The 17280-nt window shown below is 62.2% G+C and overlaps 1 protein-coding gene across 1 annotated transcript in view; it reads right to left on the bottom strand.

Moving 5' to 3' along the window:
- Positions 1-11364, bottom strand: part of OSBPL5 (oxysterol binding protein like 5) — a gene marked incomplete at its 5' end in the record, with an annotated part of 50124 nt that extends 38760 nt beyond the window's left edge. The window contains one exon of the mRNA XM_080816408.1: positions 11314-11364. Coding sequence (XP_080672534.1) covers positions 11314-11364 — 51 coding nt within the window. The remainder of the gene's footprint in view (positions 1-11313) is intronic.
- Between the last annotated feature and the right edge of the window lie 5916 nt (positions 11365-17280).

A 17280-nucleotide genomic window follows, 5' to 3' on the forward strand; every position in this document is an offset into this window, starting at 1 on the left:
GACAGCGTGACCATACCTGTGTCACCTCCGTGTTTCCGGAACCGTCCCTCATCTCTCCATCACCCCGGTGAGCTGAGCCCGGCTCTTAACTCTCCCTTTTCTGGATCCCAGCGAGCTCCCTGCTGCTGCCCGCTGTGGCCACCCTCTCCCAGGTGCAGTGGTTGAATGGTGTCCCCCCCAAGATATGTCCACATCCTAACCCTGGGACCCCTGAATGTGGCCACCTTTGGAAGTAAGGTCTTTGCAGATGTGACCAAGTGAAGACGAGGCCACACGGGAGGAGGGTGGGCCCGACCCAACCACTCTGCTCCTGTACGAGAACAGGACACACAGAGACACAGGAGGGGCCCCATGAAGACAGGGGAGAGGCTGGAGCCATGTGGCCACCGCCCAGGGACATCTACAGCCCCGGAAGCTGGATGAGGCAGGAAGGATCCTCTCCTCGAGCCTTCCCACACCTGGATTTTGGACTCCTGGCTCCGGAACTGGGAGACGCTAAGAGGCTTCTGAGGTTGTGGGTCCCCGTCCAGCATGCGGTCCCTTGTCATAGCAGTCCCTGCTGGACACAGGCCCTCAGCTCAAGGTCAAAGCTGTGAGCAGGAGTGGCCTGAACCGAAGCGGAGTGGGGCTTCCTTCCCCTGCCCCGAGGACGAGGCCGAGGCCCCTCTCCCTCTGGACACTGTCCAGACCGGAGGAGAGTGACACTGCAGGCAGCTCCGCTCAAACACAGCCACCTTCCCTGTGCCCCTTGCCCTGTCCCCCATGAGCAGCCTCCCACGTCCCTCCCAGCCCCGTGTGGCTGAGACACCGTCCCAGCATCAACCCGGCAGAACACCGGCCTGTGACTCTGCAGATGCCAGCCGGTCCCCCGGGGAGGGGTCTCCAGGCAACGCAGCAACACTGCAGCCCCGTGGCTCGGGTCATCTCCTGCGGTCCGGCGGCAGCCTGTCCATCCCACCCGGCCGGCTTCTGGAAGCCCCTGGAAAGGGCCACCACGGGCCCCCTCTGCCTCCAGAGCCAGACTCCAAACGAGTTCATCACCCACACTCCCTGAAACGTGGGCAGACGGCAGACAAAGCCGCCAGCAGCGGCCACACTGCTCTCCTCGCTGGTCTTGGGGACAGCGTTCCTCTCTCTACAGTCTCTTCCCAGCCTCCTGCCTGCGACAAGGGAGGGGAGGGAGGCGAGTCTGGTCTTTGTCCTGCCGACCTCTGTCTCAGGGACGGGGGCGGCTGGGGCGCTGACCACCCACTCCTGGCTTCGCGCAGTCCCTGGCTCTGTATGACAGACGATGAGGATTTTCTAGCTGTCGCAACAACTGAAAGGTTCTTTTTAGATACAAATTCGCTTATGTAAAAAGAAGCGAGCGGATTTACAGAGCCACGCTGCAGAGTAACAGCACAGACGGCGGTGGAGAAATTAAGCCCTGAAAAGCCCAAAAAGCCCCCAGAAGGCGTCCTGAAAACGGCAGAAGCCGCTCAGAGTGTGGGGTCCCACCCTGGCCAGGGGCCCGCGCTCCCTCCACCCGAGCAGGCCCCGCCTTGACGGCCGGGGTCTCAGCCACAAAATAAAATGTAAATACAGAAAACCACCCAGACGTTCGGCCTTGCGACTTTTCTAGACCAGGGCCGTACCCATCACCCGGGTCAGAACCCGGGGTGCCCGGGATGCCAGCCCCCGGCGGCGCCCTGCCCGCCCTCTGCCCTCCAGGGACAACCAGACCCACCAAGCATGCTGCACCTGTAGGGTCCAGGCTGGAGTCCCGTCCGCCTGCAAACGCTTGCCTTCCACCCCCGTGTTCTGCCGCCCCCTCCCCGGCTCATACTTTGTGGGAAGCCGGCGGCCTCTGACCGAGAGCTTCTGGACAAGCCCTCCCGAGCCTGAACAGAGCAGGCACCCGTGCGCACTGGACACCCGTCCCCGCGAGACCCTGGGCAAGAATGAAGAACACACCGAGACCAACCGTCCCGGCAGCTAAGTCACATTTCCGCTCGCGGTCTCGATCACGACTCGCGGACAAATCTCGGGTCGCCTTGCAGCCCCACTAGCTCGTGGTCTGCACACCCTCCCCACAATCTTCCTTATCTGGCTGCCTCGATGGGAGCAGGCTAGAAGCAGAAACAAGCTTTTAAAGAAGAAAATAAAATAAACAGCAAGGCTGCAACACGCACAAAGCATCGGGAAAGGGGTCTGGGGCCATTTAGTGGAGGGACAGTCAGTCCCGGACGCGCTGGGGGTGGGGGGCACGTGGCCCGGTGGTCCCCGTCCCCTCGCGCACCCCTGCTGGATGGTCGCAGGCAGGTTTTCTTGCCTCTCCGAGTCCCGATGTGCCCATCCATCAGACGGGGATGCTGGTAGGGCTTGGTGCACTGCTGTGTTCAAAGGGTTAAAGGAGAGAGTTCATCTCAAACCCTTCAAAAAATGTTCATCCCTTGTAAAATGAATCGTCGCCGGGAAAGGGTTAAATGATTTCTCACACCTTAAAGCCATGAGGAATCCTGGGGGGGGAGGTTAACCCATGCTGGAAAGATTTCCACTGAGTGTACTCAAAGCTGCCCTCCGGCCCCAAGGAGGCCGGTCCCCAAGGGCCGTGCTCCCACGGGTGGCCCAGCGCAGCCCGGGACGTGATGGACGGCCACGCCGGGAGAGCTGGCGCACCGGAGATAAACAGCGTGTTCCTTGCGCTTTTGAGATTTAAAAATAAACTGAGAAGCAGACACAGTTCAAAATAATGATCGGGTTGGGAAGACAGTCACTCGCCCGCGCGTCTTCCTCCTGCCATTCGCTCCATCACAGCGTAAAATCGGCGCGCCAGCCCAGGGCGCCCTCTGGCAGGCGGGGGGAGGAGAGGACAGGCTGGCGGGGCCCCGCGGCAGGCGGCAGCGGTGGTGCCGCGTGGGGGACGCGCCCATGGGACCACCCGCCCCGCCCCCAGCCGGCCGCACCGAGAGTGATGGGCCCACGTCCGCTTTGCCTGGAGGACGTCTTCCCCCTTTCCTGGCTGCACTCGGCGTTCCGGGCGGGTCCGCAGAGCAGAGGCCGCGCTTCCGAAGCTCACGTGGCCAGCTCCACGCAGGGACTCCGGGCACTGCCCGCTCTTCCTCCCGTGGGCTCCGGGCTGTTTGAACAGCACTGGTTACAGGCAGCTGAAGTCCTCCTCCCCATCCTCTGAGTGTGTAGGGGGGCAGGGGACCTAGAACACCCCCGCCCCAGCCAGAGTTCTACAGGGCGGGGCAGGAGGGCCGACCCCGACGGGCCCCCACGACTCCCCACACGGCTGCCCGGAGAAAGGCCAGCGGGCATGAGCACCCACAGCCCGCTGCGGCATCGCCCACATCCTGCCCGGAGGAAAGGCCACGTCTGCTTTCTAAAGGGCCACCGTGGGGGGAGGGGCCCCCGTGGTCCGGGGCGTAGCCGTCACGTGCCCCTCCTCCTGCACCCTTGGCGGCGGCCCAGGTCCTTCTGGGGGCCTGTGTACTCTGACTGGCTCGGAGCAGAGCTTAATGGGACCCTGGACCGTGGTGGGCTCCGGATCAGGCCGCTGCTTCTCCCAGCTTTCTGGAGGCACAGCCACGCGCGCTGTACAAGGACCCCCCACCCGGTTACTGCATCTGTCCCCTTCGTGTCCGTCTTTTCCGCGGAGGTGAGAAGTGTAAATTCTACTGTCTTGGCGTATTTTAAGTCTAAGGTGGTGTCATCAACTAGCGTCATCGTGCCACATGGATCTGCTGTTTCTAATTAACAGCGTGTGCTGGTCACCGAGAGTCCCCTTAGGGGGCCCTGGCAAACCTCTTTGTCCCGCGTGCCCCCGGGGCGAGCCGTCGAGCTTGCAGCCCCGGCCCCAGAGCAGCCGGGGGACGGCATCTCCCTCCAGTGGGGTGGGAGCCCGTGGTCTTCCCACGGGGACAGATGTGGCGGGTGGGGCCCCAGGGCCAGGGGAGTAAGCTGAGTTGCTAGGAACGTACGCCTCGGGCCCAGGACCCTGGCCCTGCTGGGAGATGCCGCCCCTGCTCACCCACCCCGGGCCGGGGGTCTCAAGCTCCACACGCGTTCTGTGTCCTTCACCGATCCCCTCCCCCAACAGCATCACCAGTGGCCACTCGGCCGCATCCAGCTGGGCTGCTCGGGCGGGCGCACACCCTCGGACCCCGAGACCCCACTTCGGGCCGATGCCCTGGGCGGGCTCCCGGCCCCGCGCCCGGTGAGACCCGGACAGAGAACGCGCTCCTGGGAGAAAATGGAATAAAATGGAAACGAGCCGGTCGTCCCTGGGTGGCAGAGTGGAAACAACCCGCGCCTCACACCGAGCAAGGACGACGAGCAGGGGCGCGCAACCCCAAAGAACCACAGACGGCCGCGGACGCGCGTTGGCGGGTTCTCTGCGCCTCCAGACCCAAGAGGAAGGAGAGAGGGCAGGAGGGGACACCAGCCAGGGGCCCTGCACTTGTTTGTGGACCCGTCCATATATCGTCAAAACCCGGAAACAGGCTGGGCCCAGCTGGGAAGGCCTCCAGGGAGCAGGGGTGCGGGGAGCAGGGGAGCAGAGGAGCAGGGGTGCGGGGAGCAGGGCGGCCTGCAGGCTCTCGTGGGCAGTCAGGGGCCTGCGCTCTGCTCCACGTTCCGGGCCTTAAACCCGAAGCAACCAGAGCCGGACGGTGCAACCTTGGCCCAGGGACGGTTGTATCCTTCTGTGTGGCTCCTGTGTTTAAACATTTCACAAGCATCGCCCACTAATCACAGTTTTAATGGATGATAAGGAGTCGGTCCCTCCCTGTTCCAAGAGCCCAGCGGCTTGGCAGTGCCTGAACCGGCAGAGGGCGGTCTGGGCTCCGTGCGCACCGTGGGGCCGGCGCTGAGCTTCCCGCACAGGACTCACCACTGTGAGTCCTCACCACTGTGACGCCCATTTCATGGATGAGAAAACCAAGGCCTGGAGCTCCAGCAGTTAGCCCAGGGCCACTTGGCCAGAGGCGGTTCAGAGGAGGGGCAGGGACTCCTGGCCAGTGCGTGGACTGCGGAGCCCACGTCCTAACCAGCAGGCGCTGGGCATCCACGGAGCCCGCACGGGAAGTCGGAGCACCTTCCGCAGAGGCCGTGTTTACAGACCGGGGCATCTGGCTTGATGAGTTCCAGCTCTCTGCCTGCCTCTGTGTATAACAAGACACCCAAACCGAGCAAACAAAAGCAGCAGCTCGTGTCTGGCCGGGGGAAAAGCAAATGCCATTTTGCCAGCGAGTGGGAAGGGGGAGCCGGGGGCTCAGACCAGAGGGGGTCGGGCCAGGAGCAGGAGGCCCGGCACAGAAGAAGAGAGACGACACGGGAGGCGAGGGGGCCTCCTGCAAGCTTTCCCCGAAGACCGCGGGCTCCACAGAGAAGGTGCCAGGCCAGGCCCGAGCCTCCCCGAACAGCTGGTCCGCTGCAGGGCTGGAAGAGTGTTCCAGGCAAGGGAACAGCATATGCTAAGGCAGCAGGTGCAGTAACTGTCCCACTGCTTTCCTCGTCACCACACCTACAGCTCAGCTTCTGCTCTAATGCCAAGTCCCAGCGCCCCCTCCCCGTGCCCCCTCCCCTCCCCAGCACCCCCCCTGCCGTGGTCCTACTGTGCAGCTGGCCTTGGGTCAGCACCGCCCACACCTGGTTTCTAACTCTTGAGGAGCTGGCCAGAGCCACCAACGTGTGGCTGACGCTTACCCAACACGGACACAGGAGACCATCTGATTTCTCAGGGGACCGCTGTGGCCTGCACTTACAGATAGCAAAGGAAGTTTCCGCTGCCCCCAGCACCTGGGTTAAGAACCCCAGAGCCGTATCTTCCTTGCCCAGGCCTCCCAACCCGCCCACCGTGGGCCCAGCCTCACCCCCACCCTGCCGCCCCCGGTCCATGCAGAGCGCCGGGGGCCTGGGTCAGGCATCTCTGCAGCGCCAAAGCCAGGCTGTGGAGTCATCTCATCGCTCTGCTCAGCCCAGTGCAGCAGCTCGGCGGGGGCAGGCAGGCAGGGATCCAGGGCTCCCCTCCGTCCCCTCCTCAGGATTCCCCAGGACCGGGTTATGCGGCTAACCCGGAGACCCCGGCCCAGGCTTTGTTCGAGGGGCCACTGCAGAAAGGCGGAAACAAAGTGCTCCAAACCCCAGACAGCCACTCTGGTCTTTAGGGTCTGAGCGGGAGGTGTGGAGCAGAGACCATCCCGTCTCCCAGGGCCGGGGCGAGGGGCCTACAACCTCAAGGCCCGTGGGAGGGCCACGCTGGCAAAGGCCCTGACCCCCCGACATCCTGAAAACCTCCTCTACCTCCAGGGTACACACAAGAACTGGCAGCCCACGCCGTGCCCCAGCGAAGGAGCGCTCTCTTGAAACAGCTGAGGCACAGAAACCCACATTCCATAAGTAACGGCAGGAGGGCTCTTCCCTGGGCTCTGGGTAGCCGGGGCCCGGGCGATAGTTCTCATCCCCCAGCGGGGCGACTTCAGGTCTGAGTGTGGCTGTCCTGCCCCCTTGGCCCAGGGTTCTGGATTTGGGGGGCTTCCTGACAAGCGGGGTGGGGTCCATCCCATGAAGCTGATCTGGCCTCCCCCTTTAGCTGCTCCGCTGCTCACTGGTCCCCTCGGGCTGCTGTGGCCCAGGGAACATGATATGCAGCCACGGGCCCTCTAAGAGACCCTCTGCCAGCTTCAGCCTGCCAGGCAGGCAAGAAAATCCCAGGGCACCCCCTACCTCCTGTCCCTCCTCGGCATCAGCTGGCCCTTGAAGCGACCTCTGGGTGCCCATTCACCCCAGGAAGCAGCAGGAGCTCCTTCCCCTCGGCCTGGAGCCCGTCCCTGCGTCCCTGCGGGCAGGCTGCTGTTCCCAGTGTGGCTGTGGCCTAGGCACAAGGGCGCCGCCCACCTGCCCGCTGGCCGCGGAGGCCCCCCACTCCCTCCCCTCCCCCTGCCTTCCTGGGGACCTGCCCGTCTCCAAAGCAGAGCGCGGCCTATGCCTGGTTTCCAGACTGCCCGGGCCTTAGACGGGGCAGTGACCCATGGGATGGGGTATTGCCAGATCCCTCCTCACGGTCTCATTACGCCTCCTAAAACTCCCCGTCACAGCGGGACTCAGTTCACCTGTGGGGCCTCATCTTCACCGAGTCCTTCGTGCCCGAGAGGGTGAGAGGGGGCCCAGGCGGTTCAGTGCCGCTCAGCAGTAGGCTTTCCTCCCAGGTAAGCCACGGTGCGCTGTCCGGTTCTAACTCAGGAAGGACGGGCGCCCCGGGCAGCGCCGCAGCTGGGCCTTTTGAACATGAGCACATGAGGGGACCCGACGGGAGACGCGGAGCGGGCGTCGTCTCAAGACGCTGGCTTCCCTAGACGAGGGCAGTCCCGTGGCTTCACGTGAGCACAGAGCACCCACTGCGTGCCGGGCCCCGAGCACACAGTCAGGCAACTAGGGCGTGACGACCACGCGTGCGAACGCTGAGCGCCTGCCGTGGCCTGGCTCTGGGCCGACCGACCGCCTTCTCCGCATCCAGTCATTCCGTGAAGCAAACCGAGAAGGGAGGCGATTCGGACACGGATCCGCGTGGCTAAGGAAACGAAGCCCGCCCAGCTACCTTGGAACGGGCGCCTCGTGACCGCAGAGGGGTCCGGCGACACCTGAGTTGAGGGCTGCTTGGCACTGAGGACGAGGGAACAGGGAATGCAAAGGCCCCAGAGTAACAAAGGCTGCTCCTGGGGCCGGATGCCTGTGGGCAGGGGCGCGGAGGTGCGGGGAGCTCCCGGGCCAGCACGCCTGGCCACCGCTGGGAGGTCACAGCACCACCCAACCCTGCCACTCCCCCCAGCCAGGCACTCGACCCAGGGACCCCACGGGGGAACGACATCTGACAGCTCCCTCTGTGTCAGGATGTCTGGGTCCTCTTGTCGTGCACCGTTCAGCCCCCCTCCTGGGGCTCATGCCTCACCCCTACAACCGGAAGCTGGGTCTGCATGGTTTCTCAGCTGCGGCCGCACACCTGTCGCTGGGACAACACAAGGGAAAGGGGCAGGGCATGCTTCTGTCACCTTGTCACCTTGGGGGGAGCCCCTCCACCTGCACACCGCGTGTGCACACCACAGAATCGGCAGAAAGCACGAGCCCCCAAAACACAGCGGCCAGAGACACCCAGCAGCCTGCAAACCAGGGGCTCCTCATGCAGGTTTCTGCTTACATGTCGGGTTACTCCCCCGGCTCTCCGGGAAGACACTGCAGGACCGACATTGATCCTGGACACTCAGCACAGTGAACGCCGCGCTAAGGGGGACGGGCCGCATTCAGCGGTTGGAGCCAGAAGCAGGGCTCAGAAGGGAACAGATTCGCCGCCTTCAGGGCCCAGGAAGGACCAGCTTTCCAGCTTTGGGCTGGCTTCCAGGACGCCCTGCCCAGGCCTCTGCACAGGCCTCCCCCCTCCCCAGGACGAGGCGGGGTCAGAAGACCCTCGCCTGGCCCATCTGCTCTGTCACCTTTTCTCAGCACAGCCTGGTAAGACACAGCAGACAGACCCACTGGCCGCTGCCTCCCGGGTCCCCGGGGCCCCACACACGTGGGGCAGACAATGGGATCCGAGATCCGGAGCTTGAAGCCTGAAGGGGGGCGTCAGATGCCCCTGAACCCTGCTGCTCGTAAAGCCGGTCAAGTTCAAGGAGCCACAAGGCCCTGCAAAACCAAGGCATTGGGGTAAGAACGCAGCCCGAAGCCCACCCAGCCTGCTCGTGCCGAGGGCAGGGTGTCTGCGCTCTGGGACCTGGATCCACACAGTGCACGCGGGGCCAAGGACACACACATCGAACCCAGAGGCCATGCCCACGGCCCTAGCTGTGACACCCTGAGCCTGTCCCTGGCCTGGGGGACGCACCTGAGTACAATCCCAAAGGCCCACCTGTCAAAGGGATTCAGGCAGACAGGCAGATGCGTACCTAAATTCTTTCCGGTGTAGACAGAGTAGCAAGTTCGCGGAATCCCAAGATGGCAAAGGAGCCGGAACCCAGCCATCTGCTTCAGCAAGGCCTGGCCTGGCCCAGCCAAGGATGTGTGGGGCAGAGAAGCCCACCTCCACCCAGTGGACCTGTGCAGGTCCCCAGACACTCCAAGTCCCGCTCCAGCTGGCCCCTGACAGCGGACAGCCCACCGGGGAGAGGGGCCGAGCCCTGCGAGCCCAGGCTGGGGAGGGGGCCCCAGGGGCTGCCCACGGCGCCCCCCCACCACATCCCACCCTCCCCAGGAGCCTCCAGCGCTCGGGACCCTCCGGGAGACTCACGTCCGCCGCCCCCTCCCAACACCCGCTACGACCCTATCTTTAGGGGTCAGTGGCCTGGAGACGGAGACTGCGGGCGGTGGGCGAGGCAGGGGTCGTCCCTCAGCCGGGGCGGCCGCTCGCTCCGCGGGCCCAGACGCCGCCGCGCTCGGAGGAAGCCCACGGCGGCGAGGCCGGACGCGGGGCGCAGACCCGACCCAGGTGCGCCGGGCTGGGGGCGCGCGCGGCCAGCCCCCCGCGGCCCCGCTCCTCCAGGCCCCGCCGGGCGGGAGACGGGCTGCGCGCGCCGCTCCCCACGCCCGGGCCCCACCCGCGCCCCGGCCCGCCCGCTCCTGGGACCGGCCCCGCGCCCCCGGGGCTCCCCGCCAGGCCGCTGTCGCGCGCGCCGGGCTGCGCCCCAGTCCCCGGGCCCCCGCCGGCCGCGGCCGTCCCCGGGCCCCGCAGTCGGCCGCCGCCGGACGCTCCGGGCCCTCTCGGCCGCGGCCCCGCCGGGCCCCTCCCCGGGCCCTCCCGGCCGCCTCCCCGGCCCGCCCGGCGCTCCCCGCCCGCCGCGCCCCTACCCCTACCGTGCGGCGACGCGGGGCCGGCGGGCCGGGCGCGCGGGGCTCAGCTGGCGGCGCGGCCCGGCTGCAGGAAATGCCAGAGCACTGGTCCGACCGCGGAGCCCGGGGAGGGAGCGGCGGCGGCGGGAGGAGGGAGCGCGGCGGGGAGGGGGCGGGGAGGAGGCCGGGCGCCGGAGGACGGAGCGAGGGAGGAGCGGGGAGGAGGAGGGAGGGGGCCGCAGCGGGGAGGGGGCAGGGGGAGGGCTCGGCGGCCGCAAAACCCGGGAGGGATCCGCGGCGCTGGAGCCGGGCACGGGGACCCCAGGCGTCCTCCGCGCCCCCAGTCCCCGGCCCGGCCGCTGTGCCGCCACAGGTCCCGCCGCTGGGCAGGCTTGGTGGCGGTGAGCGGGGAGGCCGCCTGGGGGGGGCCTCCGGTAGATGCCTGGCGACCTCCACCCTCCCTAAGCACAGTCCGGGGTGCCCCCTCTCTCTCCCTGGGCCCCAGAAACTGTCACCAGTTTTCTTCCTGGGACAGAAGCCACCGGAACATGAAGAACCCCAGAAACCCCAGTCCTTTGTCCTTGTCCTACAGGTATGCAGAACAGGACCTCTAGGTCACACCCCATGTTTCTAGCAGCACCTCTTCCTTGGGACTCTCGCTAGGAACCCACCTGCTGCGGATTTCCTTCTGTGGGTCCCCTTACCCCTTCTGCTCCCAGAGACCTTTCCAAACCCCGATGCCCTCTGGTATAGAAGACGCTCATTCTGCAGGTGGGCGCTGAGGAGGTGAGGGTCTTCCTAAAGCAGTGTAGGCCCTAAAGCACTGTAGGCCCTAAAGCAGTGTGACCTCCTCACGGGCCCCAGCGTCTCCCCAGCCCTGGCCCCCCCAGGCTGAAGTGCTCTAGGACCTCGGTCTTCAGAATAGCCAGTGGCCTTCCGACAGCATCTTTCCCCCCAGAGGCCAAGACGGGGCGAACTGGGCCCCTTCCAGGCACCCCCAGACCAGGTAGGACATGCAAGGGCACAGAGCCTTTTCCAGATGGAAACGCTCCCTCAATCCGTTCCCTTCCGAGGGGTGGGACTGACCCTCAGCCGAGCCCCAGCCTTCTTTCCCACGTCTGACACTTCGGCCCACATAGGCATTGCCACAGTCTGATTTTATGTTGGGCCAAGAGCGCCCCCAGGGCAGCCCCTAAGCCTGATGGTCAGGCAGGACCACCACGCAGGACATATTCGGCTGCCTTGGGAGGCCCCCTTCAGGCCCTGGGACTGGAGTGGGCACTGGGGTAACCACCGCCTACCTTGGCTCTGCTCCCAACCAGCCAGGTGGGTGGCCCGGAACAAACCCCCTCCCCCAGCCTCAGTACCAGGCCCACCCACTGTAGACCAGGTGCCTTCCCCAGGGGGGCACAGAAGCACCAGCCAGGGATGGTTATCTGAGGGGCCATGGGCTGGGGGGCCTGCTCCAAGCTCATCCCCAGGACAAGCCCGCTCCCGCCCCACTGTCACCTTGCAAGGCCTTCGGTTGCAGAAGTGCTCAGACAAGATGCTCAGGGCCATAGCGGGGCCCGCTCTGCTCCTGCAGCAGGCGGCCCCCCCGCAGAGCAGGGTCCTCTCAGTGTGCCGGGCTCTTCACTCTCCGAAGAGTCTAGTGTCTACACAAAGCTGGGGTGTGCTTGTTGCCGGGCCAATGCGCAGGGGACTGAGCGAGAAAACAAAGCCGTTCTCCCCTGGGGCGGAGGTCTCCGGGGCCCACGGAGGGCAAGTTTCTAGTCACTGATGATACCGGCTATTTGAGGGCAGCTTGATCTCACGAAATGAGACTGCTGAGGACAAAGGTCTTAGGGACACCTGGCCAAATATAGGGGTGGGGGTGGGAAGGACGCCCCCCTCCAAGATGACAAAGCAGGGGTGGGTCAGAGGGCGGAGCTGGGCTCACTGGGACGGGTCAGCAGGTGGCCGCGTGCGGGAAGCAAGGAAGTTTCCACCGCACTGGACACAGCCCTGGACTCTTCCTGCTCAGTCCCGGGCAGGTGACTCGCTCCTCTGGGCCTCTGTTCACCTACCTGTCAAATGGAGGTATGTATGTGCACTGTGGTCGGTGCAGGAAACACAACCGTGGAGGGGCTCGGGGGTGAGCAGAGTGGGGCTGGCTAGCTGCCTGGGAGCCGGGGGTGGGGGCGGGGGGCGGGGGCAAGTCCCTGCAATGCCCGGCCTTGGTTTCCTCACCTAGAAATGGGGCAGACAACCGTAGCTTCATTCCTCCTCTAGCCTAAGCGGCCACGCATCCCCAGGGCGGAAACAGACTTCTGAGCTGAGCCCAGGGGAAGGGACGGCTTGCACAGTCTGCACAGCAGCCACTGTCTTCTTCGCCAGCTCTGATCTTAGGATCAGAGAGATCTGCCCGTGAGAGGATGTGCGAAAGGGCCTTTGCACATGCGGACTTCACTCCTGGGCAAGCGCAGCGCATACCTGGGCCCGTTTCGGAGAGGGCACCTGCAGGGATGGGCTGCCGGGGCTCCGGCCTGGCCTCGGCAGGGCCATGTGCAGGCCGGCCGAGGGCCGTCGGGGGAGAGCGCTGAGCCAGCCGTGGTGCCAGCCCCGTCCTCACCCATGCTTCCCGAACCGGCAGAGTCTGTAGTATGATTTCTCCCCGTTTCTCAGGTAAGGAGACTGCGGCCCAAGGAGCAGGCCTGTGGGTGGGATCCCCTGCTCCTAGCTGGGCCCTGATCCTGTTCCTCTGGGCAGTAGTGGGGGAACCTGGAGGCTTGGGCAGGGCAGGTGAGCCTGGGCCCCGAGGCCCTCCCTGCTGCCCCAAGGGCAAGGCCACCCCAGGGACACGGCCTGCAGAGCTTCACAGCCACTCAGAGCCAGCTCTGGGAGCCTCTCCGCCGCGAGACCCTTCACTCCCTGGTCTGGGTCCTTACCTGGGCCACAGGGCTGAGGCAACACCCACGTGCGGTGTGTCATGTGGAGTTTAGAGCCCACACGGTCCCAGAACACAGCCCCTAATCATAAAAACAACGGTGGCATTCATCCGTCTCTCGCCCTGTGGCTGGCCCTGTGGTCCCACTTTCCGAGCGACCCCACTGCATCGCCATTCTCCACACAGCAGGGAGGGCAGGCCACCAGCTCCCGCAGGCGGCTGGGGAGGGGCTGAGGCCCTGCCTGGCCTGCTGGCTGGAGGAGCTGGTCCCAGGCTCTCCCTCTCCACTCCTCCAGACTGGGCCGGACTGGGCGGGACTGGGCGGGACTGGGCAGGCCTGGTGTCTGCGGCCTCCACTCCCTCCACTCCCAAGGTGGAGGGTGGAGCCGGAGGTAGGGGCCTGGGGAAGGAGCGGGGAGGCTCTCTGTCCCCTGACGTGGCCCTCCCTCTCCCCCACGGAGACGCTGTGTGATGTGTTCACAAGCTGAGTCACCAAGCAGGTGGGGGGGGGGGGGCGGACAGGGGCTGTTTTCTGGTTCTCTCGGGGAAACCTGGGAAGTCCAGCTGCAGAATCTCCCTTCGGAAGGGGGGTGGCCGGGTGGGGGGTGGCGCCTGCCATGGTGCTGGGGCTCCCTGGAGAGGCCCGCTGCCGGCGGCGAGGAGCTCACACATGCCCTCCCTCTTTCTCTTACACACATTCCCACCCTCCAGGGAGACACATCCCAGCCCGGATTCAGGCAAACACCGGATGGTAATGTCCTACTCTCCTGCTGGCAGTACTCGCTCTCCTAGCTGGGAGACGAGAAGGTGCTGTGTATAGGGCACACCTCGGGCCAGATGCTGGGGAGGCTGGTGTGACATCTGGGGCTCGTGAGGAGCACATGGTGCCGGGGGCCTGCAGATGTGCTGATGGACCCGGGCCCGGATCCCCTCCCGTGCATGAGCTGGTTCTTGGAGGTGGAAATCCCGGCTGGCAGACACGACCTCTGACCCTCCCATGTGGGGTCAGTGCGGGCAGCGTCCTCTGGGGCACTCAGCATTGGGAAGGGAGCAGGACCACGGAGGGCACAGCCGAGGTGGGGAAATGCCCGAGGGTGGACAGTGCCGGGAGGGGCAGGGCTGGCTCACTGACCTACAGCCCCGGGATCCCCACGGCCCACCCACCGCTGAGCTAGGCCCGCCGGGGCCTGTTGGAGGCGTCTTCCCTGGGCCAGAGCAGTGCTCAGAAGCTGGGATGCGGCTGGCGGCGCTGCTGGCAGTCCTTCGGGTCCCCCCCCCTCCCAGTGGGATGCATCTCTCTGACCTCTGCTTCTGTCCTCCGTGACCTTGTCCCCGCCCACCTCCTGCGTCCGCTTCTCGAATCTCCCTCTCCTTTCTCTTATTAGGACACAGTCATTGGATTAGGGTCCCCCAAGATCATCCAGAATGATTTCATCTGGAAACCCTTAACTACACTTGAAATTGCACCTTATGTCCAAATAAGGTCCCATTCACAGGTACTGGGGGCTTGGACGTGGACGTGTCTTTGTGGGGGACACACGTCACCCCATGACAGCAGGTAACTCTTGAACCCCTGCAGTGCTTGTATCGCTGAACGGGTCCTTGGACCCCTGGGCTTCTTTCCTGTTCTAAATGCTTCTGTTGTGTGTCTTCATGTGAGGACAGTGTCAGGGTCCCGGAAGCCGCTGATGAGAGCCAGTCCAGACTGGATGCCCATCCCCTGCCCTCCCTGCCCTCCCTGCCCAGCGACAGAGAGGACAGGATGAGCAAGGAAGGCTTTCCCTGGAGCCCTGAGGGCCTGAGCCTTCCCTGGGGGTTGCCCTCTCTGTCTGGTGACCCAACGTCCCGAGGCCCAGGGTTTGGCCGAAGGCTGGCTTTCTACGGCCCGCCTTTGGGAGAACCAGGGTGAATCTGGCACCTCCCGTCTTCCGTGTCTGGGGAGGGCTTGGGGCTGCTGCCTGGTGACACACGGATGGGGAGCGCTAGAAGAGGAGTTCCCAAGGCGGGCAGAACGGCTCCGGGGTGTATGTGCCTGAGAGAGGGGCTGCCCTTTCTTCTGGGATGTGGAAACCTGTCTTGGGGAACCGGGCTTTGCAGATTCGCGGAGCTGGGTCCGCTGGTAGGTTCACTCGCCGCTCCCCTCAACGGGACACCGCTCACCAGCCACTTCTGTAGGGGTGGGTCCTGGTTTGCAGGCATAACTCGTCCGCCGAGAGGCAGACCAGAAGCCCAGCCAACACTCGGGGAAGGTTAACGGAGAAGATGAGGAGGGAAGATCACGCAGGTCATGTGGCAAGTCCCTCTAGAGAACATGCATAGCTCCGGGGAGCTTCTGCTTCTCCTGCAGAAGCTCCAGGACCCCCCACCACTGTGATCATCTATACTCGCTTTGGAGGATCTAGAGCAGTTCTCCAAGTGTGCACTTGGAACCCGCCTGGGGGTCTCGGAGACCTTCCAGGGGCCCCAAACATGAAAGCGATTATTTTTTTTAAAAGATTTTATTTATTTATTCGACAGAGTGAGAGAGCACAAGCAGGCAGAGCAGCAGAGGGAGAGGGAGAAGCGGGCTCCCCGCTGAGCAGGGGCCCCACGGGGGACTCGATCCTGGGGCCCTGGGATCAGGCCCTGAGCCGAAGGCAGATGCTCAACCGACTGAGTCCCCCAGGCGCCCCCATGAAAGCAATCACTATACTTCCAGGATGCTATTTGCGTTCATTCTCTTACAGCTCACAGGGGCGTTTTCCAGAGGCCACAACCACGTGATAATCGCAACAGACGGACTGTGGAAGCAGATGTGAGACTCTAGCTGGCTTCCATTAAGCTGGACATTAAAAAGTCTCTCAAAAAATGCAAAAACAATGCCACGCTTTCCACTAAATACTTTTATTTTGGAAAATATAGTTAGTTTTCATAAAGAATATATTATTTATATTAACATAATGGATTTATCATTGTTCTTTTTAAATGAATAATTAAATATATGTTTTAAAAATTAGAGTAAACATTGAGAGACTCATTTAGAGAAGTAAATGTTCTTTGTGGTCCCAATATATATTTTTTTAAGTGATGAGGATCCTGAGGTTAAAAGGCTGAAAGTCACTGATATAGAGGCTGTTGGAAGAGGGATTATAAAGATTTCAGTACAGTATGCTGATACGAGTTTGGGCTTGGAGTCAGAACACAGTGTGAACCCAGGCTTTTCTACCCTTACCATTTCCCTCCTACTACCATCACCTTCATCACCGTCATCATCATCACCATCACAACCATCATCACCACCATCATCACCACCATCATTACCATCACCATCATCACCACTATCACCACCACCATCACCACCATCACCACCACCATCACCACTATCACCACCATCACCACCATCATCATCACCACCATCACCATCACAACATCACCATCACCATCACCAACATCACCACTATCACCACTATCACCACCATCACCACCACCATCACCACCATCACACCATCACCATCACCACCATCACCATTATCACCACCACCACCATTACCACCACCACCACCATTACCACCATCACCATCACCACCATCATCATCACCATCACCACCATCATCATCACCATCACAACATCACCATCACCATCATCACCATTATTGTCACAATCACCATCTACCCTTGGTACCCTTGGTACACCAAAGTCCATGAAACATTAAAATGTAATCTAACAAAATATGCAAAAAGTCTATTTGCTGAAAATACAAAAACACTGATGATAAAACACCAAATAAGACATAAACAGGGGCGCCTGGGTGACTCAGTCAGTTAAACCTCCGACATTTTATTTGGCTCAGGTCATGATGTCAGGGTCCTGAAATTGAGTGTCCCACCCCCACCCATAGGCCCCCTCACTCAGCGGGAAGTCTGCTTGCGATTCTCTCCCTCTGCCCCTCCACCCTGCTTGCGGGCACCCACATGCACTCTCTCTCTGAAATACATAAATAAATCTTTTTTTAAAAGACAGAAACAAATGGAGAAACATACCATGTTCATGAATTAGAACAACTCTATACTGTTAAGATGTTAATTTGCCCAAACCGACCAATAGAGTCAATGCAATCTCAATCCAAATTCTGACAGGAATTTTTGGTACTTAAAGTCACAAGCTGATTCTAAAATTTATATGGAAAATTAAAGTAACTAGAATAGCCAAAACTGTTTTGAAAAAAAAATTGGAAAACTCACACTGCTCGATTTTAAGACTTACTCTAAAGTTAAAAAAATCAATCTTGTGCAGTATTGGCAGAAGAACAGACACAGAGATCAATGGGACAGGAACAGACCCACACATATAGGGTCAGTCAACTTTTGACAAAGATACCAAATCAATTCAATGGAGAAAGGAGACGCTTTCCAGCAAATGGTCTTGAAAAGGTTGGGTATCCACACATAAAGGTAAACATACGTATACATAGACAAATGCATCAGCCTTGGTCCATACCTTGCACCTTAACCAAAGATCAACTCTAAATGTATCATAGACCTAAGTGTGAGACATAAAGCTGTAATACATC

Source organism: Martes martes (assembly GCF_963455335.1).
Source record: "Martes martes genome assembly, chromosome: 10".
NCBI lineage: Eukaryota > Metazoa > Chordata > Mammalia > Carnivora > Mustelidae > Martes > Martes martes.